General features: G+C 43.0%; 2 protein-coding genes across 5 annotated transcripts in view; one reads left to right on the forward strand and one right to left on the reverse strand.

Moving 5' to 3' along the window:
* The window catches only part of COG5 (component of oligomeric golgi complex 5), a 383955-nt gene extending 378969 nt beyond the window's left edge, over positions 1-4986 (forward strand). For both annotated transcript variants that reach the window (XM_075857265.1, XM_075857266.1), the window contains exon 22: positions 4814-4986. In XM_075857265.1, coding sequence (XP_075713380.1) covers positions 4814-4928 — 115 coding nt within the window. In that variant the 3' untranslated portion in view covers positions 4929-4986. The remainder of the gene's footprint in view (positions 1-4813) is intronic.
* A 1652-nt stretch (positions 4987-6638) lies between these two features.
* The window catches only part of HBP1 (HMG-box transcription factor 1), a 61240-nt gene continuing 43370 nt past the window's right edge, over positions 6639-24508 (reverse strand). For all 3 annotated transcript variants that reach the window (XM_075857273.1, XM_075857274.1, XM_075857275.1), the window contains exons 6-11: positions 19679-19791; positions 17797-17953; positions 17299-17443; positions 16801-17118; positions 11860-12001; positions 6639-7532 (exon numbers count right to left, since the gene is read on the reverse strand). In XM_075857273.1, coding sequence (XP_075713388.1) covers positions 7515-7532; positions 11860-12001; positions 16801-17118; positions 17299-17443; positions 17797-17953; positions 19679-19791 — 893 coding nt within the window. In that variant the 3' untranslated portion in view covers positions 6639-7514. The remainder of the gene's footprint in view (positions 7533-11859; positions 12002-16800; positions 17119-17298; positions 17444-17796; positions 17954-19678; positions 19792-24508) is intronic.

Consider the following 24508-nt stretch of genomic DNA (forward strand, 5'->3'; position numbering starts at 1 on the left):
CAGGTCCTAAGGACCTCAATACCAGAAGGGTATGATGGACCACAAAGGAGGTTTGAGTCGGTCTGTTCCCGGGCAGGGTCCACGGCAGGGATGATAGGGTACTGGGACATAGTTGTTGAGCCAAACGGACCCATAGTTTTGATTCACGGTTATGAAAAAAATCTAAAACACGTGCGTGAGTTGATGCTAGATAGTAGAGCCTACAATCCGGCAGACCAACCCCACCCGTACCCCTGGAGCGAGTCAGAAGAGCCCGGCTCAGACGTGGGCGACCAGTCGGCCAAATGAAGGAGCCGAAGCAACGCTGAAGCCGCAACCAATAGAAGGATGGGATAGAGATGGGGATCGTCTGCAGGAGATAAAGCAAGCGGGGGAGGAGCGACATCTTAATAATATTGATACGGCCAAACCAGGAAAATTCAGTCTTATGCCAGGAATTAAGATCAGTGCGAAACTTGGCCAGTAGGGGGATATAATTATTTGTAAACAGTTGTGTAAGGTCACCACTTATACGGGCACCCAAATATGTAATACCTCTGGAGGGCCAAGAAAAGGGGAAATTACTTTGGAGAAGCGACACTAACGGGCCCGGGAGAGAAACATTTAGCGCTTCCGACTTAGAGAAATTGATTTTGAAATTAGACCATGTTCCAAAACGGGACAACTCGGACATCAATGAAGGAAGAGAGACATGAGGATCTGTGAGATAGACCAATAGGTCATCAGCAAATGCCGAGCACTTGTATTCCATCCCTCCAATATTAATACCCTTAATATCCGTGTTGCTCCGAATGGAGGCCATGAGGTGTTCCATAACCAGAACATATAACAGGGGGGATAGGGGACAACCCTGTCTCGTGCCATTGTAAATAGGGAAAGGTGCCGAGAGGGAGCCATTTATTTTTATTTGGGCCGAAGGCGTACGATACAATGCCATGATTTTTGCCAAGAGAGAGGGTCCTATTCCCACATGCCGAAGGGTTTGGTAAAGGGCAGGCCACGATATTCTGTCAAACGCCTTTTCAGCATCTAGGGACAGGATCATGAGCGGGATGTGGTTAGTCTGGGCGTGGTGGATAATATCTAGAGTTTTAAGGGTGTTATCCCGGGCCTCCCGACCAGGCACAAAGCCCACCTGATCCGGGTGGATTAGATCAGGCAGGTAGTTATTTAGTCTATTGGCGAGCAATTTGGCGTAAATTTTCAGGTCTACATTGAGCAAGGAGATGGGACGATAACTGGAGCAGAGTTGAGGATCCTTACCCGGCTTAGGGATAACCGTGACATGAGCCAAGGTGGAGCTAGGAGGAAACCGGACCTCCGGGGAGATAGAATTAAAAGCTGGCAGTAAAAACGGTAACAACCGGTCAGCCAACACCTTGTAAAACTTGGCAGTGTAGCCATCCGGGCCAGGACTCTTTCCCCCAGGAAGATCGGTTATAACCGCAAGGAGCTCCGGGGAGGTGAAGTCCTTATCAAGTTCCTCAGCTATCTCCCTAGACAACGGTGTGAAGGGAGAAGAGAAAGAATCCCCGTCTGGCAGATGAGAGTGGGTAGGGGTGGGAGGGTCAAGGTTGTAAAGATTAGAGAAAAAGGTATGGAAGCAATCCGCTATCTCTGGGGTCGTGTGAACCACCTGGCCAGAAGGAGCTTTAGTATTTGGGATGTGTGATTGGGCAATCTTAGTTTTTAAAGCTCTGGCCAACATGCGTCCGCTCTTATTGCCAAACTCGTAGAATTTACTGCGACAGACTTGGAGAGCGCGCTGCTGGGCAGAGTCCAACAGCCGTCTGGCATCCTGTCGGGCAACCTGTAACTCCCGTAAAATCGGAAGAGACAACGCACGCTTGTGGGCCAGTTCAAGAGTGCTAATTTTTTGGAGCGCAATTTTAAGGGAGTGGGCCCTTTCTCTTTTAAGGCGCGCTCCGTGTTTTATGAGGACCCCCCTGAGAACACATTTAAGGGCTTCCCAACGCACCAAGGGGGACGTGTCATCCTGAGCGTGATCAAGTGTGAAATATTCCACCGTTTGAAGTAAATCATCATGGCACATCCCATCCAGGAGCAGGGACTCATTCAGTCTCCAAGTCCAGGAGCCTTTAGTGATGAAGGGGAGTTGTAAGGTACAGTATACCGGGGCATGATCAGACCACAGGATACTGCCAATGGACGTAGAGGCTACCCAGGGGATACGCGCGACTTTTTGATCACTTTTTATTCCATTTTTTTGGAAACAACGTGACCAAAAAAGGAAATTCTGCCATTGTTTTTTATGGTATTTTTTTTACGGTGTTCACCGGGCGGGATAAATAATATGATATTTTTTAGGTCAGGCCGATACGAACACGGCGATACCTATTATGTCTAGTTTTTGTCTTTTTTTTCATTTTTTTTCTAATTATAAAGGGCTTGATCAGGGAAACAAGGCGATTATTGTTTTTATTACGTAAAACTTGTATTTATTTATTTATCTAAAACTTTTTTTTTACCTTTTATTTTACACATACTAGGAGACTGGAGGATCTGATCTTCTGATCCCCTGCACAATACACTGCACTACTTCTGTATGTACTGATGTAGTGCAGTGTATTGTAACTGTCACTTTACAACTGACAGTTGAGCCTATTACGTCCTGCCTTGGGCAGGACCTAATAGGCTCCCGTACCTGGCAACCAGGAAGCCGTTGCTAGGCTTCCTGGTTGCCATTGCAACCATCAGAACCCCGCGATTTTTCGCGGGGGGGGGGCAATGGGGTGCAGAGGGAGCCCCCTCCCTCTGTATCAATCACTTAAATGCCGCTGTCGCTATTGACAGCGGCATTTAAGGGGTTAAACTACAGCGATCGGAGAGGACAGTGATCGCTGTAGTTGCAGTGGGATGTCGGCTGTATATTACAGCCGACATCCGATGAAGATGGAGCGAGCACAGCTCCTGTGCCCGCTTCATCCTCAGGGCGTTACTATACGCCCATTTTCGGGAAGGGGTTAATAAAAAGTGGGTTTTTTTTTACACCGCTTTCTCTGATCTCCTCACGTATCTCACAGAAGTGAGGAGATCAGAGAAAGTGACAGGAGCTTTCTCCTGTAGAGGACGTCACAGACGGCTGTGATTGGTCAGTCTTCAGAGACTGACCAATCACAGCAATCGCCGGCATTGGGGACTGCTAATTGGTCCCCAGGCCGGTAGCAGAGACGGTTAGCTGTCAATGACAGCTGCCACCGCTGTTCTGTCACTATGTGATTTCACATAGTGACAGTTTATTCCTGCGCCGTAATAGTACGTCGAAGGTACGCTGGAATAAGCGGCCAGCGACGTATTATTACGTCGAAGGTACGCAAAGGGTTAAAGAAATGTTTCCAACGTTTACAGTTAAAATGTTGAATACCTTTGTAAATACTTCACTTCTCATAGGGACATGTTCTTTGCCCTGATCACATCCAAAGCTAAATACAGAACTCTGGTAACAGGAAATATTAGCAGAGTTACAACGAAGCTGCCACATGTCAAGACCGTTTATTTATACTTTGCTGTCAGTTTCCAAGGACAACAATCAAAATTATGACGCTATGTATATGAATGGAGAAAAATACATGATGTCACTGAAACTCAGTACAAGATGACTTATTCAACATTGAACAAATTTTGCGGTTTAAATCTATATCAAAGTTGAATTTTAGTTTAAATACTGGCAATAAGACATAGAGAAATAACGTTCGCCTGCGACGTGGAATTACTGTGCGGTCTGCTGCCATGTTAATGGATTTAACATCCACCTGTCTTTTACCGCTTGGAGACACGGCCAATTTTCTTTTTTTCATTTCCGTTTTTCGATCGTCGTATTCCAAGAGCCATAACCTTTTCATGTTTTTGTCGACATTGCCGCATGAGAGTTTGGGGTTTGTGGGACAAGTTGTCGTTTTTAATGGCACCATATAATGTACTGGGAAACTGAAAAATCTTTGTAGGATGCAATGGAAAAAAAAAAAAAGTGTTTTCCTTTTGATGGTGTTTACTGTGTGGTAAATGCTACATGTTAACTTTATTCAGCGAGTCAATATGGTTACAGCAATAACACATTTACATGAAGGTTTTTTTTATGTCTTATTACATTAAAAAATATATATATATTTGTGTTGCCATATTCTGAGGTATAACCTTTTTCTTTTAGATCGATTGAGCTGTGAGGGTTTGTTTTTTTGCAGGTCGAGCTGTAGTTTTGTTTTTTTTGGTACACTTTTTGGGGTGCATACAACTTTTTATCTCCAATCCCGGCCATTGCAGGTGAGCGTCAGCTGTTTGAAGCAGCATGGCTCATAAGCCTGTGCCATATTGTGATGACGCACATCCAACGTAATAGTCGCCAGGGGGTTCTGTTCAAAATTAAATACTTTAATAGGCCAGGTTCACATGAGCGAGTTTTAGGACCCAAATTAACAGCACCATAGGTCACTATGCTACTGTTAGTTCTGGTTATTAGTCCTGCAGTCGGGCCGGGATTTGCAGCCGTAAATTAGGGGCACAGAAATGTGTCCGTATCAAGCTCGTGTGACACTGGCCGTAAGATGAAAATGTATAATGCATAGTAGGCTAGGTAGGTTTACCTCACACCGCTAACTGCTCTATCACACATAACTAGTCTATCCCCTACTTGTTAGTATACAACTTGTGTGCCGTCACCCTTTAACACAAAAAAAACAACATATATTGAACTCTTGCGTCCTTAGTTCCCTATGCACCACAGTTATTGGACAAGATTCGTGACAAACGTTTTGCTTATGTTCTCCCTCACTAATACATTTTCTTCCCTTTACAGGGGCGCCCTGGAAGCGTATGTACAGTCAGTAAAAGCTAGAGAAGGCAAGGAATTTGCACCCGTGTATCCAGTAATGGTCCAGCTTCTTCAGAAGGCAATGTCATCTCTGCAATAGCTTTAAGAATGAGAAATCTAGCGATCAGTTTACAAGATTAAAGTGGGACTGTAAATTAGGGTTTGGGTTTTCATTTGAAATGGGGCTGGGCAAGTTATCGAAATCAAGTTGTATTATGCATCTTACTCGCTCGGCTGTGGAAGGGTTCATTCAGACACCTTCTGCTAGCTCGCGTACTTAGGATGGGTTCACACATATTGGCTCACATTTGCACAGTGTCATCACAAGCAGCAGTTTTTACTGCAGAAATTTCTGCAACTGAAATCAGTTCTATTCATCTAAGTGGAACTTGCAAAAATCCATATGCTTTCTACAGAAATGACAACATTTGTATGAACGGAACTGATTTTCTGTCGCAGAAATTTCTGCAACAAAACGTAACGGTTTCAAACAAACTGAAAAAAATAAATACAATTTAAACCAGTAAACCGTATCGCTTGCCACATTCAGAAAGCAACAGGTGAAGTTAGTTGTGGTCTTTAAGGCTGGATTCACACGAGCACATTAAGTCCGTAATGGATGGAACGTATTTCGGCCGGAAGTCACGGACCGAACACACTGCAGTGAGCCGGGCTCCTAGCATCATAGTTATGTACAATGCTAGGAGTCTCTGCCTCGCTGCAGGACAACTGTCCCGTACTGTAATCATGTTTTCAGTACGGGACACTTCCCCCAGACAAAGAACAACCCTATCAGTACATAAACACAATATGGGGGGGGGGGGGACGACGCGTAGTAATTAACAACAATAATACATTTTAACGTCTTCCAGAGATAAACTGTTATCCGCGTTCCCACAGGTCGGTCACGCTGCGTAAATACTGTGCAGCATATCAGACCTGGAACCCACAGCAAAACATTGTGGTGTGGTTTTTCGAACGGAATTTCCACCTCAGAAAGCTGTGAAAAAAAAACAAACATTCATACTTACCACCTACCTCTTTTCCCCGCGTAGTCCGACCTCCCTGGATAGCGTTGCAGGCCATGTGACGCTGTAGCCTGTGATTAGCTGCAGTGGTCACATGGGATTAAACCTCATCCCAAGAGGTCAGACTGCAGGAAGAAGAGGAGAGTTCTGGGTAAGTATGTTTTATTTTTTTCCCCGAGTTGCGACTTTTGCGGTGGAATCACAGCGATTCTGCTAGATTCACAGCGATTCAACAGCAACACTTGGCTTGCTGTTGAGGGTTTTCCCCATAGAATTCAATGGGGATGCAAAACCCGCAGGAGAAAAGCGACGAAAACGCAGCATAAATTGACATACTGCGGATTTAAATTCTACACCGCAGGCCAATTTACTAAAGTTTACGCGGCCTTTTTTTCTCTGCAGCGTGGGCATGAGATTTTCTAAATCTCATCCACTTTGCTGCTACTATGAATTCTGCACAGAATTTAGTTGCAGAAATTCCACAGCGTTTACGCTACGTGGGAATCTCGCCTAAGGTTTAGCTGAACACCTGCAAGTCCTCTTTTAGAAAAGTCCAGTTGGCAGTTCTCAAATCACACTTTTTTTTGTTGCATTAACCACATTTTTGTAAGAGTTGAAATTCTTTAAGTAATAGCAAGCTTGTTAGATAGATTTTGGATTAAAGCGAATGCTAAAATATTAAAAATCGCAGTTCAAAGAGAATAATTTAATAAAACAAATCTTTCATTTGTACTTGGTATGTGTGTCATTTTGTGCATCAATTTCAAGGACTGAAACCACAACCATTTGAACAACATTTATTTGAAATATACAAGAATATAGTGTGCAAAAATTACTGGGGCAATATGATGCTGACAAACTGTATTACAGCTGTGACTCAGGAGCCATGATATCCGCACATCACAGGCATACAGCTGCAACACAAAACAACAATATACGCATCTGTTTATTCTGACAGACACAAGAAAAAGTAAAGTGCAAGTGTTGCACCAGAGTTAAGTGCAAAGTCAACCCCCCCATCATAAATGACATTTTTCATAGCAAAATAAAATCTGTAGATTCTGTAGCCACCTAAATCACAAACGTATGTTTCACCTTGGCATTTGGAGGGGCCTGTAGGTACTTGCTCGCCCCTTAGTCTATAAGGAAGCTAATGATCCACTTGCCAAAATATAAATGTAGCTCAGTTGCGATGAAGTCAGTTAGTGCTCATGCACCTTGCATTAAAATATCATGTCAGAAACATACACATTCTAACGTAAAAGATAATTACATTTGTGCAATACATATTAATAAGCAGTAGGGTCGATAAACAGCAGTTATATGTTCTATAAATTCCCATATTTTTTTTATTAACCTGTTTGTTTTAAAAATATGCTGATACACACCTCATTGTAGCACCACAGGATATCGATTTTTCAAGCCTATATTACCTGATATATAATTTTTCAAAAATAAGGCAATTTGGTTTAAAATATTGATATTTTTGCATATGTAATGCTATATTTAAAACAAGAAAACCTTCAGTCATTTCAGATTATTTCTGTGACATTGCTGCTAGTACGGTGTGTTCGCACATTCACAACATTGCGATGTCAGACTTTCTTCTCCCATCCAGCCGAACAGCATGTTCCGACACAATATCCCGCTATTCATATTTAATGTTGCTGTGAGCCCTGAACATAAGAATTTAACAATTAAAATTGGTAATAGTCAGTATGTCATGTCAGACTGGGGAATAAAAAATAAACATTGAAAACAATTCAGGATGAAACTTTTTTTTTTCTGACAATTTTTTGGAGGATTTGTAGTAATATGAATAACAGATCTACTGCCAAGTTGTTAGTGTGGGTATTATTAATCTATATCGGGTCTCAAACTCGGCCGGGTAAGTGGGCCGCACATAGAAAAAATGTGAAGTTGACAGCCCGCATTACTTTCAAATTTGATACAATATAAAATTATTGTTAATCAATTCGTTATTTCAACTACTATAACAATACTACATTACTATAATAGCACCACTAGTTAAACTTCAGCATGTGGAGTAAACTCGCAAATTTCTGTTAAACTGGAATACTGGATTGTTAAATTTAAGTGTTGCTAAATACAGTGTGGCTGCTCAGTTGGCAGCAATATGAAGATTGGGCAGCCCCTTTTTAGATAGTGCCCCCCCCCCTACATAATGCCACAGTTGCCTCTGTATGTTTTCTTTAGTATCTACACACACCTCCCGATAGCTCCCTTTAGGAGTGGAATCCCCAGCCAGAGCGTTGCCAACACTTAGGCTGGGGATTCCTCTGCTGGAGGAGCCCCTAACGTCAGGGGATTCTCCTGGACCGGAATGTGATGTCAGGGGCAACCCCAGAGCGAGTCCCAGAACAGAGCACTAGTATAGGCTCTGCTCTGGGAAAGCCCTTGACATCACTGTTCATATATGGACAGTGATGTCAGTGGCAAGCCCAGAGCCAGAGTCCCTGGCAGAGCGTTGCTAGCACTCTGCCTGGGACTCCATCTCTGCTCCTGACATCAGTGTCCATATATGGACAGTGATTTCAGGGACTTCCTCAGAGCAGGAGTCTTGGAGCAGAGCGCTACTATAAGCTTTGCTCTGGGACGTCATGAAGGAGCGGCGGCACACTCCTCCTTCAGACTGCTCTCTCCTCACGCAAGGGAGCTACGGTGTCCTGCGGGTCGCAGATGACAGCCGCAGGGGCTGCGTGTTTGAGACCCCTGATCTATAGTCACAGGATTCCTTTCAACACACACAAACCAACATCCTAGTTTTTCTTACATTTCCTGTTTTAACAAACCATCCTTGAAATGGGCGAAATGCTGATAAGATTATATTTGGCCATTTGGACTGAAGCTATAGCAGAAACTTTCTTAAGAGACCTGATACCTTGACAAATCAGCAAGGTGAATTAACATGGTGCCAAATCATCCCACCCAGTGTCAGCTGCTGGGAAAATAGGACTAATGAAAAAACTGGTGCAAAGGAAAAGTGGGGTAGTTGCCCATAGCAACCAATCTGATTTCAACTTTACTTTTTCAAATGGTCTCAGGAAAATGAGCTGGAATCTGTTTGGTTGCTATGGGCAACTACTCCACTTTTCCTTTGCACCAGTTTTGATAAATATCCTGCAATGAGTTTACTACAGTAAAGTAAGTGAGCCCTTTGTAATTAATACAGGAATCCAGGTAATTCCAAATAGATAAAATGTGTTCTGATTCTTAAGTCACAATTATAGACAAACACAATCTTACTAAACTAATAATTAAATAAAGGCACATAAAACCTGGTTACTGACAAATCTGTTCTTCAAGAAAAATTGGTCAGTGTGAACCATGCCTCGAGATAAAAAAAAAAAAAAATACCAAAAAACCCCCCCCAAAAACCCAGAAGGTGTTCTAGACACGCATGAAGCTGGAAAATGCTACTAAACCATTGGTGAGCATACATCAATCCACAGTTAGACAAATTGTCTATGAAAATTCAGGACTGTTGCTACTCTCACTAGGGGCGGGTGTTTGCCTCTGGGAAAACATTCTATGAATAAATGAGATAGCGTTGCGCATTTGTGCGAAAAAGTTCCACTTCTATGTTTGGAGGAAAAAAGAACACTGTTTTAGGGTTGCTTGGCTGCTTCACGGCCGGATGCCTTGCAGTCATTGAGAGAACAGTTAATTCAAAGGTGTATCCAAAACATTTTACATGAGAATGTAAGGGAAGCAGTCAATGGCCTTAAGTTGAAGAGACGTTGGGGGATGCATCAAGACAGTGACCCAAAGCACACAAGTAAATTAACTAAAAAATGTTAGACTTGGCCTTTCCAAAACACAAATCATCTTTTTCAGAGTCCTGACCGTAACACTATGGAGATGCTGTGGCATGACCTGAAGACGGCTGTACACACAAGGCATCCCAGAAATATCGATGAACTGAAACATTTACAGGAAGGAATGGTACAAAATTCCTCCTCAACGTTGTGTAAATCTTAAATCGCAGCTACAAGAAATGTTTAGTGGATATGATTGCTGCCCAAGGAAGATCTACAGGTTATTAAATTCTAGGGTTCACCTAATTTTCCTCCCTGCACTGTGGATGTTTACCCAATGTGCTCAAACGAAATGAACAGTACAACTGTTGGTGTGTCATTACTTTAGCAGGATTGGGTTTGTAATTGTGATCACAATCAGACCACATTTTATCAGTAATCCATACAGAAATCCAGGCAACCGTATGTGTGTCACTTGGAGGCATGTACTGTAACTAGGGATGCACGATGCATCGAAACTGTTTCGATGCTCTGCATCCCCAAACGGTTCGAAACCGTTATTTCATGTATTTCGATACTTCGCTGCGCAGCCGCACAGCTCAGTATAGTAACACATGAATGTATGAGAGTGGGGCTGCGGCTGTGTAATACAGTCATTGCCCCGCACCTGAGTCCTGATAACAAATGCACGGGGTCAGGATGGCGCGATGCGGCGGGTGCTGCACTAATGAGCGGCGGCACTGAAGACAGAACATTGCGGGCGCACTGCAAAATACCCCCATGTTCTGTCTTCAGTGCCTGTGCCGCCGCTTATTAGTGCAGCGCCGACCGCATCTCCTCATGCTGACCGCGCGCGCACACTTCCTGTCAGGAGCGGGGCAATGGCTGTATTACACAGCCGCAGCCCCGCTGGCGGAGATCAGAGAAACCTCTCATCTCTGCCGCTATTCCCATGAATGCTGCGATCACAGCTGACTGCAGCATTCAGGGGAAAATGAGAAGGGGGGATGCCCCTTGGATCGCGTCACAGGGAACTCCTGTGACACGATTGAGGGACATACCATATATGGGCAGACAGCCCAGGGTCCATTGAAGGACCCCAGGGCTGTCTTACCATATTTCTTGTTGTTAGGGCATACTTAGGTATGTCCTAACAACTGCCTGTTTACTATCCGTACACAGGCTAATGCACTCTAACATAGATATATGCCAGTAAATTAAAGTTTAAAAATAAAGTAAAAACATAAAATAATATTAAATTAAAAAAATACACATACACCTTTTTTACAACAAACATTAAAATAAGTCTCAATAGGTAAAATATACATATTCGGTATTGGCGCAGCCGTAATAACCTTCACAACAATTTTTTGGCATCATTATGTGTACGCTGTAAAAAAATAAAAACTGCTTTCTTTCACTTATTGTGGGGCACAAGGTGTGATGAATTTAACCTCCATGTTCCTCACATTAAGGCTGGATTCACACGAGCACATTACGTCCGTAACGGATGGAACGTATTTCGGCCAGAAGTCCCGGACCGAACACAGTGCAGGGAGCCGGGCTCCTAGCATCATAGTTATGTACAACGCTAGGAGTCCCTGCCTCTCCGTGGAACTACTGTCCCGTACTGAAAACATGATTACAGTACGGGACAGTTGTCCCGCAGCGAGGCAGGAACTCCTAGCGTCGTACATAACTATGATGCTAGGAGCCAGGCTCCCTGCAGTGTGTTCGGTCCGGGACTTCCGGACGAAATACGTTCCGTCCATTACGGAAGTAACATGGTCGTGTGAACCCAGCCTAATAGTAATTAACCCCATCATGTACCTTATGCATTAACCCATTATGACTGAGAAATATAATGGGGTTAATTACTATTAATGTTAGGCACAATTAATCATCACACCTCGCGCCTCACATCAGAAAACGGAATAACTTTTTTTTTTTAAATTGTAGGCAAAGTATCGAAATCGCAATACTAAACGAAGTATCGGTATCGAAGTCCAAATTCTGGTATCGTGACATCCCTAACTAACACTGTACTGACGTCAGAAAATACCATAGCACTGACGATTCACACTTCTGCCTGCATGTTCATAAATCAGCTATACATTGCTAGAACTTGTCTCGTATGACCGCTATCTTGCAGTAAATAAAAAATAATGGACAATCAGAAATCCATCCCATATAGTGAGGGGCGGGAAAACAAAAGACTACGTACTGAATTTGTTCTTTTTCTCTTCCAACAGTCAGGATTTAAACGTTTTTGTTCTTCAGCCAGAGCTTTAGCTTCTATTGTGTATATTCTCCTTTCCTCATTCTTCATCTTTTTCCATCTGTCGCCAAGGATCACACTTATGGCTCTGGAAAAGAAAGCATGTCAGAGCTGAATAAACACAGACTTATTTCAGAAACAACTAGGCCTGTGTTCACACAATGGTTGGCCGATACATGGGACGTATGGAACATTCTTACAGCTTTTTATGGGGTAAATGCATGCCAAAAGAGCGTGCAACTTCATACTACAGTAGTCATTTCAAGTAGAATTGGTGGCAAATGGTGAAAAATAAGGGTTCTCACCTAGTACGGTCATCAACATCCCTTAATAGTAATATACCTGTAATGACAGGTGATTGAAAACAGCAGAAAAATATTTGGGTGAAATTCTGCTTGTATTAAGAGTCCATTGGCAGGAGAATCAGGATAGGAAAGTAATACTGTGTACAGGTTTTATTGTATACATCCAAGTAAAGGTCCTTTATTGACAAACCTTACACGTCTGTTTAGCCGGCGCGGCATATTTGAAGGCAGCCCGCAGCATGTTTGGAGAAATGACGTGCACATTGTGACACTTAGCAGACTTTCAGAGAATTAGTAATTAAATTCATTCAATTATGCGGCCTCTTCAGCAAGTGCAGCTAAATTTATCTGACATGAACTATTTGACCTGCAGCAATTGACCGTTTCTATAATCAACCCAAATCCCCGCAGGACGCTCTATAATAATGTTCTTGCTTTAAGGTCACCACATTACAAGCAGAAGGCTGGCCCAATGAACCTAGCGCATACTCCACAGGCTCTGACAGCGCGGGAATGAATCCGCTTATATATGGCCTGTGTTTCAGTCATGAAGAAACCAGAAGGAACCGAGCAGTGTTCAAAATATACAAAGATCTGGGGTTTTTGTGTTGCAAAAAGACATTCTATATTGCAAACAGGTGGAAAAAAAAACCACAAACACAATGCAACTAATAGCCGACTATTCGCTTGCAGCCTTCAGTGTTCTAGTTAACCCTTTCGTGACCGGGGCGTGTTTTGGACCCTGATGCCCAGAGCAAAATTTCAAATTTTGGAATGTTGCATTATACAGGTGATTTTTTGTTTTTGCTTCTTCCCCTACCCAAATTATTATTTTTCCCCCGCAGAACACAAAAGGCTTTTTAAGTTTTCCCAATTGCATCGGATATTTTTAGTTTGTAGGTCTTATATAGAAAAAAAATGCTCAGAACAGAATAGGAGAATAATAAGAACTTATTTTTTTCAGTTTCTAAGGTAGACGGTTCAATCAATAAAATCTATATCCCGTATCCCCCTAATTCTCTTGTGAACATGATACCAACATGTATGTTCATTGACTAACAAATGTCGCCGTTATAGCGCTACAAGTGCACAGCCCCTACTATTTTAGTATCAGTTTTACAGGAAAACAGTCCAGTCCTGTACTGCGATGATGAACTGAAGTATAATCTGTCAAAACAAAAATGCAAATCAGTTGATGGTGTTGTGCACAGGAGCGAGATGTGCCATCACACAGAGCACGTAAAATGGCAAGGCCTGCGCTGGTAGCCCGTTCCTTTAAGTGAGGCAGGCAGGAAGAAGTTAATAGTTTGTCTGCTCTGTGTAACGCCTTCTCTCTCCTCTGACCTGACAGGAAACGGGAGGATTTTATACAGCACAGACCCTGGAAGAATTTGTTACTGCAACAAACTTATCCGCAGAATAGATGCATGATGTTCACTAGTGGCTGATCAGTGGCTGCCACCAAAATAAGGTTAAGCAGGTAAAGTCTAATCCGTCAGATCCAAGTTCCCATAATATCAAACATCAAGCGCAGCGCTGTGACAGCCCTAAAGATGTCCGCTTGTCAATGGGCAGCTGAAGACCTCATTCCACAAATCAGTGTCTACTATTAGACGTGGACTCACTTCCTCAAAACATTTATCACTGGCTAGCATTTAGGCTTCAAACACACGAATGTATTAGGCTGAGTTCACACGTTGCGGATTTCACGCAGATTTCCAGCGCAGATTTTGCACTTTGCAATGCAAAGGGGTGAGATCTGCGTCAAACCTGCAACAAAATCTGCGACAAATCCGCAACGTGTGAACACAGCCTTACAGCTTTGTTCAGTTTCAGAATACCAATGGAGCCGTATCATACCTCCATATGCCTCGGATTTCATACACAGGCCTACAGAGGTTTTTTTGGAGGGAAAAAAATGCTTCTAGGGGAGAATATTTATTTTATATGGTGCCATATGGACATGGCGTGACATCAAGGGCTTCCCTCTAGGAGCGGAATCTCCAGTCTATGCACTGGCTGGGGATTCCGCTCCTAGAGGGCGTCCCAATGGCACTATCTACAGGGGGATAGCGCTATCTTCAAGGGGGGTGTGGCACTATCAACATGGACACTGAGGCCCTATATAGGGGGACTATCTACAGGGGACACTGTGGTGCTATCTATAAGGGCACTGGCACTAGGGGCAGCTATGGGGGCATTATACTGTGTGGGGGCAGTGATTTGGTATTGTACTGTGTGGGAGGCACTATGGAAGCATGATACGGTGTGGGCTGAACCAAGTGTGTATGGGCAGGGACTGGGTGGAATTAGATGAGTGGCTAAATAAAAAAAAGGTTGTCCCTCTTTGTGATACTTGAAAGTTGGGAGGTATGACTAAATCCATTTTTTCTGTTCAGGTTCCATTCCTGGTTTTGGCTTAAAAAAAACACATGCAAAACCTGCACTGTGTGAACAAGGCCTAAATGTGTTATATGTTCAGTTTATCCATTTCTAAGACAGACATACCTCTAGCTGTACTGCGCACTGTATTATCCAACACACTTCTCCTAAGAAAAGTTGCTGTAAATCATTTGCGCTCCGTGCAGATGGGAGGACATGCCTTGTCTCCAACACAAACAAAAGAAAGTGTTGGGGGCCCTTTAATAAATAGGGCAGCTAACACCTCATTTATTGAAATAGTTTAACAGAAAGAACTAGCCTTGCTGCCTGTAGCAACCAATTACGGTGCAGCTTTATTATTTTTCGGAGAAGTTTAAGAAATAAACTGGGATTTGACCGGTTGCTTTGGCAACAGAGCCAGTTTTCCTGTTCTATAATGCTGTTAGTTCATTCATTGGCAAGGATTTATGGCTGTAATATGGTTATGTGAAACTGGCCATAGTGTATATTCACACAACTTTTATTTTTTTATTATCGTTGCGATTTTTGTAATTGTGTCAAAATCATCACACACTTATTTTTTAAAAATGCAACAAAAACGACTCGTGAGTACAAGTTTGATCAATGAGGCAAAAATGCTAGATTTATCATTATCATTGCATCAGTTTTCTGTCACCTCCCTTCCCCCATGTCTCCTTTCCATTTCTATTAAAAAGGTAACTCCTTTATCCCTGTTTTTTAGATCAAAATTAATGTAATCTCTGCTTTTGATCTATCCAAAAACCCAGAAAAAATAATGTCTCCTCTGCACTTTCTTAAATAAAAAAGGAGCGTAGGCGGTGAAATCAAATGATATAATGAACTTCTTTTGACTCTACATACTAAAAAGGTAGCATTAGAAGGGGTAGCGGGCCATCTACAGAACATAGTAGCCTACATTTAAGAATTATTTTCAGGTAGACTTTGGATGTGGCAAACGTCATATGTTACACAATTATTTTCTCTATGTAGATCCCTTTAACAAATGCAGGTCACACCCGCATAATGCCAGTCAAATTGCACCTATTAACAGCACCATAACAGTGCTGTTCTATACACAATAGTGCCGTCAGATTGCCCCCTGGTAATCAGTAGTGCCAGCATAGCGTCCTCTAATATAGAAATCCTGCAGTGATTGGTTTATTTCGGTCCAAAACTCTGTGCTGTTTAAAGGTGTATCATGAAATTAGAGGGTTAAGCGCACACCATTTTTCTTCTGATACAGTGCTCCAAATCCCCTGCACACAGCGTGAGGCAGTCACTAGGGGGAACTTACTGGAGGATTGATTTAAAAAACTTCCATTGAAGATAACATGAGCAGTATTAATACATATGCCGTAAGTGCCCCCTAGTGGCAGTTGTCAGCAGCCCATGTGGAACAGTTTTCTACTCTACCAGTATTTAAAAAAAATATATAACTATCTATTTCGCCTGTATTTCTGGAGACTGAATACTTGCCCACTCTCATGGATTGCCTTGCAAATGTCCGATCAGCCTTACGGCAGATACAGTGAAACCTCTCGAAAAGACGCCTCTTATCTGGACCAAATGTTTCTGTGATGGATTTCTATTCTCTTATATCTTATGTACATTAGCCGTCTTCGTTAAGAGGACCACCAGTCTAGAAGAGCATTTTTTTGTTGCACTTTTCAGGGGTCGTTTTAAAGAAGCTTTACTGTATGCATATTTTTCAATAGCTGAAAATGAAGGTAAAATGTGGCGAAACATTCGACAGAAGTGGTAAATAAAACACATAAAAGGTAATTTCCCATAATCTCAGACACAAGTTCTAGGTTTACCGTTTTTTACTTCTACAAAACATATTTTACTGAAGTTACACTCTATTAAAAATACTCGGATTTAAGCACCGGACTAAACTGTGATTTCTAATGTCGTCATTTATTTTCATAAATGGGTCAACCTTACAGTCGGTCGACTACCCAAAACATAAAATGAGCCCTTTATAGTTTACTTCTGGTTCCCCAATGCTCCACTCTGATGGGACCCTTGATACGCGACCTCGACACATCCTCATTTATACCATCTCCACATGTACGGTTTTGCCTCTGTACCAAGTTACGGGATCGGCCAGATCAAATATTTATAGTAAAAACACATGCAACCTTCTCCTGTAGAGGTAAACCATCAGTTATGAAATTACCGGTTATCTTTTCCTGGGTACATCTGTGTGTATTCAACTCTATATTTTTTGGCAAAAAGCATGAAGGCGTTCATTGGTCTTTTGCACTTATTGGGAGACGTGGCGATCACAGAGTTTGCAGTCCCTGAGCTGTGACTCCTGCCAGTATTATTATATAGTGAAGTGTAAGAAGTCTGTGGTGACGCACAGTCCTTGCTGTAATCAGATCTTTCAGAATCTGGGCTGCACGCGCTACCATTGGATAAGGAAGCCCGACGCTGACGTGCCATACTGCTTAACACATACACAGCAGACGAATCCATTGGCGTGAAGTCATAACTGCAAACAAAACAAGGGCAAAATAATGAGAAGTTGTGTATAGCACAATAGAAAAGAAGCAATATAAAGCAACACATTATAGTCTGTATTACATACAGCGGTGACTACTAGAAAGGAGCCGTAGAAATGCTCATTATGAAGAGAAACCAGCGCAAAGACGTCAATGGTTAAGAAGATTACCTTTTAAATGTATCAAAAACACCAGAATCATCAAAATTGATGGCATCAGGATGTCCTGGAGGTAGACATATATCACCAACGTGCATCTCATAGCAGGGAATGCCATGCTGAACCACGGTTAGACTTGGGTAAAATGATGACCAGCCTGGAAATAAAACAAAATCTAATTACTTTCCTGGACTAGGCAAAGAAAAAAAATATTTTGGGGTCCAGGGTTCCCATTGCCTGCTAGCATAGTGTGGTTTCATGATCCACCTTACGCTCAGTATACAGAAGTACTATGTCACCTGGATATACTATAGCGCAGGGAGTAGAAGAGCTTATGGAAGCAGGTCAGGAGGACCCCAGTGACCTCTGCATCACAGGACTCTGGGTTGGTAAAATTGGATTGGTTGGAGATCAACCGTAAGCAGTTTTCACTTATACCATTAACAAGCAGTCTATGCATCAGCTGTATCTGAACGGTCAACAATGAAGAGCGCTCCATAACGGCCTTACCTTTATTTTTTACATAGAACGGGTGATCCAATTTGCACTCTACTGTAAGCAGGCCATCTTCTCGTGTACCTGGGTCAAAAGTCAGCTGCAGTACAGATTCGCCACAGGACACACTCTCTTCATGAGAAATCAATTTCAGACCATCTGAACCATAGCCCTGTGAACGGTACAAAATGACCCATGAGAAGGGCGTACTGAGCAAGAGGAAACACAAGCAGGCCGTGTCCGACAACTCCGCTAGACATTATTCATTGGGGAGTACTTCACCAACGTCGTTCAGTAAGCAGGGCCTGACTATAGCAAATGTAACGAACGTCGGAGAAAGTGGGCGACAACCGCAATCTCCATTCTCCTCTGGTGCTGGAACATGGACTTCTCTGGGTTTCTTATTTCCAGATTCACATAGGGAAATAATGAGTTAATGACTGCAGTAAAAATAAAGCAATGCTCGTGCGACAGGATGTGCTTGTTCAAAGCATTGGCTTCTATTGAAAATCACACTGCATGTAAAGACCATGAGGAAACCGCACCAGGGAGGGCAGGAATGAGGAACGCGTTTGTTTTCACACCGCCATCACCCGAGCTGCTGTAACATGGGTAAATACTAGGAAATGCCCGAATATTTAGGCATTGGTTCCAAGGTGAACAGTCACTTTAAAACGTTGTGTGCATTATTTACACTGGACAATAGTACGGAAACCGTGTTAGAAAGGTGAACAAAATCAGGGTTGTGGAGTCGGGGTCAGTTTTGAGTGGAGTTGGAAGAAAATGTAACTACTCCTGTTTCCAAATAAAAATAATCAATATTTCTATGAATTAATATAAATTTAGTAAATTCATAGCTTTTTGCATATTTATTTAGAAATTGTAATCAATATATGTGATGTTCTATCAATCTAAAACCACCTCTCCTCTCCCTTTGATTTAGGCCCCACGCAGACGACCGTAAAAAAATATCTGTTATTGCGGACCGTAATATGGTCTGCAATTACGGACCCATTCAGTTCTATTGGCCGCGGACACATTTCCGTATCGCTATGGATAGGTGTTCGTGCCGTAGAACTGTGCCGGGAATTATGGAGCATGTCCGATTTTTCGTATTTTACGGGCCGTGCTCCCATATTTGATCGCTGCCCTGGTTACACAGGGTGATGATCAGGAACGGCATTCGTTCAGCCGATCTGTCCGTGTAAAAGTGCCTTTAGTGAAGTATATTCATACTGCTCCAAGGTCTTTAGTGAAAATGGCCGGATCTGTGCTGCACATGCTCACTGGGGAAACGGTTTACCGGACAAACAGAAACACTACAAAATGGATCAGTGGCACTGCAACAAACCACATGCAGCTGAACAAAAAACTACAGGGGAGAGAACGGCCAGACCGACACAAAAGGGAAGAAGGAAGACAGACAACCAATGAAGGTGAAGGACACATGGGCTAACAGGGGACACATACACGGGGGAAGATGACCAACAATGCTGCTCTCCCGTCTCTGGGTGTTCGCCGTCCAGAGGATGCAAATCCAGCTGAAAATGGTGATGCTGCCGGGGGGCCCATTTCAGGTGTCCCGTTTGATCTATGGTTAAAGCAGCTCTTACTGGGCCACATACACAGCCACACATACATTTATACACCGCGAGCACACAACCGGGCTTATTATACACAAGCCACAAGTTTGCTTCTTAACTCCATAGCGCTGAATATTACAAATATCAGGATAATGGATAGGCAGCTCACCCTGTATTGATGTTTCTGCTTTATCATAAAGGCTCCACATGAAATAAAACTGAATTTTTACGGTCAAATAAACATAAAACAGTATATGGGTGAATATGTAAAAACCCGATTGAGTTCTACAACTATATTGTATGAAGAAATCTACCTTCTGGGAACCAGCATTGGCACCGTGCTCAGATCTACAGCGTACACTTTTGGAAAAGTCTTCAACATTCTGCCATACTTTCTTGCGTCCTTTCTGAAAACACAGACGTGTGCCTGGATAAGATTCAAGAGAAGAAACAGGTCAGGCGTGCAGAATATAAATCACAGCTATAGAGAGACCCATGTGGAGATATTCTGGTAATGCGATTTCACATTCATTATGACCCCATGCTGGTGATGTTCAGGAAAATGGGCGCAGCGATGGTCCAATCAGGCAGTAGTTGTACTCCATAGTGATTACTAGATTGTCTAGAGCAGCTCTCCTAATAATTACACGCGGCCAATGTGCACATAATGGTTGGATTAGTCTAATTGGCAGCAATCTTACATATACTATAGTCCCAATTCACTGCTAAAGATCTGCGGTGAGGATTGGATTGGACAAAGGTCAAGGTGGCGTCCCATCTCGTCTGCAATGGTTAACATTGTTCTGCATTCGACACTCACATCTTTTATATAATTAGCAAAAATGTATAGGCATAAAATCAAGGGAAAAACAAAGTACACCCTCTATTCTATGGTTTTCACGAGATAATACAAAATATATCTGGTCCTTTAGAAGGGCTTAAAATGAGGTAAATACAACCTAAGATGAACTACAGGACGACAAATTATTTTATTTAACCAGTTCAGGACGGGGCTATTTTGAGCCTTCAGGACCAGACACCGTTTAGCCATTTTTAGCACACGTTAATTTAATGGCTATAACTTTTTTATTTGTTGGGCTAGCGACGTGATTTTTGCCATGTTTTTTCCGTAGACAATACGGGTTTCTTTTTTTTATCATTTTTATACATATCCTTTTTGCTACTTTAGAATTTTTAGGCTTAAAGTTTGAAAACAATAGTAAAAAAAATAAGCTTTTTTACTTTTCAGCTATTTTTTTGGGCAATAACATAGTTTTATCCTAAAATAGACCAGGACGTTACGACAATGATTGGCAGGGGGGGGGGGTGCTTTTTTGGGGTGGGTATTTTATGCGTATTTATTATTCATTTTTTTTGCACTTTAATTTTATTTTATTTTTTTATTACTGTGGTCTGTCCCTTAAAGGTCAAAAAAGACCTTTGGGGAACTTTATATATTTTTTTTCTTTCTCTTACACCATGTTTTTCCACTGTAACTGGAGTTGCACAGCAGCCCCACTTACAGGGGAAATCAGCCCTCATAGTGACGATTGTGACTAATAGGGCTGTGCTGGGTCTAGTAAGACCCAGCAGCAGTCTGTCAGTAACGGCACACGGCGATCATGTGACCAGTCACATGAACACCGGGAGCAATAGGGACAGCGCCGCTGCCTCTATTCCTATACATAGCGTTCATAGAGCGCTGTGTAAAAGAGATCGGAGAAGACAGAAGCAGCAAAAGCTGCTTCTATCTTCTCCTCAGGGTTCCCGGCAGTCACTGACAGCCGGAGACCCGACATTCAGCTGCCCGATAACTCGGGCAGCAAGTTAAAACCCGCGCCGTAAATAGTCTATGGCACGGGTTTTAAGGACACTTCTCTTCATTCATGTTTAGCTGTACTCCCAGCACAGCGTGATCTCGCGAGATCACGCTGTGCTGTCACTTACTCCCACATTAACGTTACTGAAGTGGCTGGAGAGTGAATAGACATTGCCTCCAGCCAGGATGTGATGTCTATTCACATTCCCGACACTTCGGTAACGTTTCTGTGGGACTTACAGCACAGATTACGCTGTGCTGTCATTCATGTTCAGCTGTACTCACAGCCAGTGTTCCCTATAAGGTGCGCGGCCATGCACCTTCCACGATCCGCCCGCTCACTAAACTTTAAAGCCTGCGCACTGTCACGGGCGGATGCAGTGGCGTCGCTAGCCCCGGAAGGGGCTCCGGTGCTAACGATAACCACATTCACTTGTACGTGCGTTCCGGCGGAGAGGCAGTGTAGCGCTCCGTCTGTCGCTGGAACAGGGCAAGGTAAGTACAATCTTATTTTTTTAAGGAACGGTGTAGCACTATATACACGGGGGGGGGATTGCTGTGTAGCGCTATATACAGGGGGAGCGGGGCTGTGTAGCATTATATACACAAGGGGAAGAGGGGGTCTGTGTGGCAATATCTACAGGGGGGCTGTGGCTCTATCTATAGGAGGGGTCTGCGTGTGGCGCCATCTGCAGGGGCTGTGTGTGATACTATCTACAGGGGGGTGAAGCTATCTACAGGAGGGGCTGTGTGTCGCTATGTACAGGGGCTGTGTGGCGCTCTCTACAGGGGGTCTGTGGCACTATCTACAGGGGGTGTGTGCGTCGCTATCTACAGGGGGTGTGTGCGTCGCTATCTACAGGGGGTGTGTGCGTCGCTATCTACAGGCAGTCTGTGCGGCGCTATCTATAGGGGCAGTGGTGTAATGAATGATTCCTTCATTGATGCCTATAATTGGTGTTTATAACGGTCTATTTTACTGCTGTACTTGTAATATTATAGTATTTAAAAAAGTTATTTAAAACTAATTTAAAGTAAGTTATCTTATTCTCTTATTTAGTCGCTATATTAGCGTTTACTGGGGGTATTACTTTTGGTCATCAGATCACCCACCATTGATAGAGACTTGCCCTGCTCCCTAACTGCCCCGCTCAGGAGCTGCCAAGACTTAGAGGGAACATTGCTCACAGCACAGCGTGATCTCGCGAGATCACGCTGTGCTGTGAGTAAGTCCAACAGAAACTTTACCGAAGTGTCGGGAGTGGGAATAGGCATCGCATCCTGGCTGGAGGCGATGTCTATTCACTCTCAAGAAACTTCGGTAAAGTTACTGTGGGAGTAGGTGACAGCGAGATCACGCAGTGCTGCAAGTACAGCTAAACATGAATGAAGAGAAGTGTATGACGTTAATTGGTCAGCGTCATACACTTCTCTTTACAACGCCCAGTTAACCACAGTTATCTACATTACAGCACCGATCAGATTATGTAGGAGATAGGGCACTTAAAGAGGCTCTGTCATCAGTTTATAAACTATGCTGCCATGTTCTTTTTAGAAAGAAGAGACTTACTCTTTACTACCTATTACCCTCTTAACCCCTTCAGGACGCAGCCTGTTTTGGCCTTGTGGCACAGCCGATTTTTTTAAAATCTGACATGTGTCACTTTATGTGGTAATAACTCCGGAATGCTTTTACCGATCCAAGCGATTATGAGATTGTTTTCTCATGACATATTGTACTTTATGATAGTGGAAAAATTTGCTCGATAAATTCAATATTTGTTTGTGAAAAACACCAAAATGTATAGAAAATATGCAAAAATGTGCATTTTTCTAAATTTAAATGTATCTGCTTGTAAAACAGATAGTAATACCACACAAAATAGTCACTAGTTACCATTTCCCATATGTTTACTTTATATTTGCTTCGTTTTTTTGAACGACCTATTTTTATAGGACGTTACAAGGCTTAGAACTTTAGCAGCAATTTCTCACATTTTCAAGAAAATTTCAAAAGGCTATTTTTACAGGGACCAGTTTAGTTCTGAAGTGGATTTGAGGGCCTTATATATTAAAATCCCACAATAAATCACCCCATTTTAAAAAAATGCACCCCTCAAAGTATTCAAAACAGCATTCAGAAAGTTTCTTAACCCATTAGGCGTTTCACAGGAAATAAAGCAAAGTAGAGGGGAAATTAACAAATGTCTTTTTTTTTTGCCGGAACTAATTTGTAAAAAAAAAATTACAGAAGGTTTCACCAGAGAAACGCAACTCAATATTTATTGCCCAGGTCCTGCAGTTTTTAGGAATATCCCACATGTGGCCCTAGTGCCCTAATGGACCTAAACACCGGCCTCAGAAGCAAAAAAGAGCACCTACAGTGGAAACTCCCCAAAAGTGACCCCATTTTGGAAACTAGACCCCTCAAGGAATTTATCTAGGGGTATAGTTAGCACTTTGACCCCACAGGGCCTCATGCACACAAACGTATTTTTTTCCTCCCGTAAATACAGGTGTAAATACGGGTCCTTGATCACACGTATTCGACTAGTATTGCACCAGTATTTACGGACCTGTTCCCGTAAATACAGGTCCGGTGTCACCAGTATTCCACCCGTATTTACGGGAACGTTTTCGCTGCAAAATTGCACTGCACTAATCGGCAGCCCCTTCTCTCTATCAGTGCAGGATAAAGAGAAGGGGCAGCCCTTTCCGTAGTAAAAGTAAAAGAAATTCATACTTACCCGGCCGTTGTCTTGGTGACGCGTCCCTCTTTCGACATCCAGCCCGACCTCCCCGGATGACACGGCAATCCATGTGACCGCTGAAGCCTGTGATTGGCTGCAGCGGTCACATGGGCTGAAACGTCATCCTGGGAGGCCGGACTGGAGGAAGAAGCAGGGAGTTCTGGGTAAGTATGAACTTCTATTTTTTTTACACGTTGATCTATATTGTGATCGGAAGTCACTGTCTAGGGTGCTGAAAGAGTTACTGCGGATCGTTTAACTCTTTCAGCAACCTGGACAGTGACCATCTCCTGACGTCGCCTAGCAACGCTCCCGTAATTACGGGTGCACACACAGTCACCCGAAATTACGGGAGCCCCATAGAAGTCTCTGGGCCTGCCCGTGCCGTAAATACGGCCTGAAATAGGACATGTTCTATATTTTTCAACGGCACGGGCACCTTCCCGTAAGCATACGGGAAGGTACCCGTGGCCAATAGAAGTCTTAGGGCCCGTAATTACAGGCGTTTTTACGTTCGTGTGCATGGGGCCTTCATCTGTGAAAATGAAAATCTACTTTTTTTTATGAAAAAACAT

Source organism: Rhinoderma darwinii, chromosome 3, assembly GCF_050947455.1.
Source record: "Rhinoderma darwinii isolate aRhiDar2 chromosome 3, aRhiDar2.hap1, whole genome shotgun sequence".
NCBI lineage: Eukaryota > Metazoa > Chordata > Amphibia > Anura > Rhinodermatidae > Rhinoderma > Rhinoderma darwinii.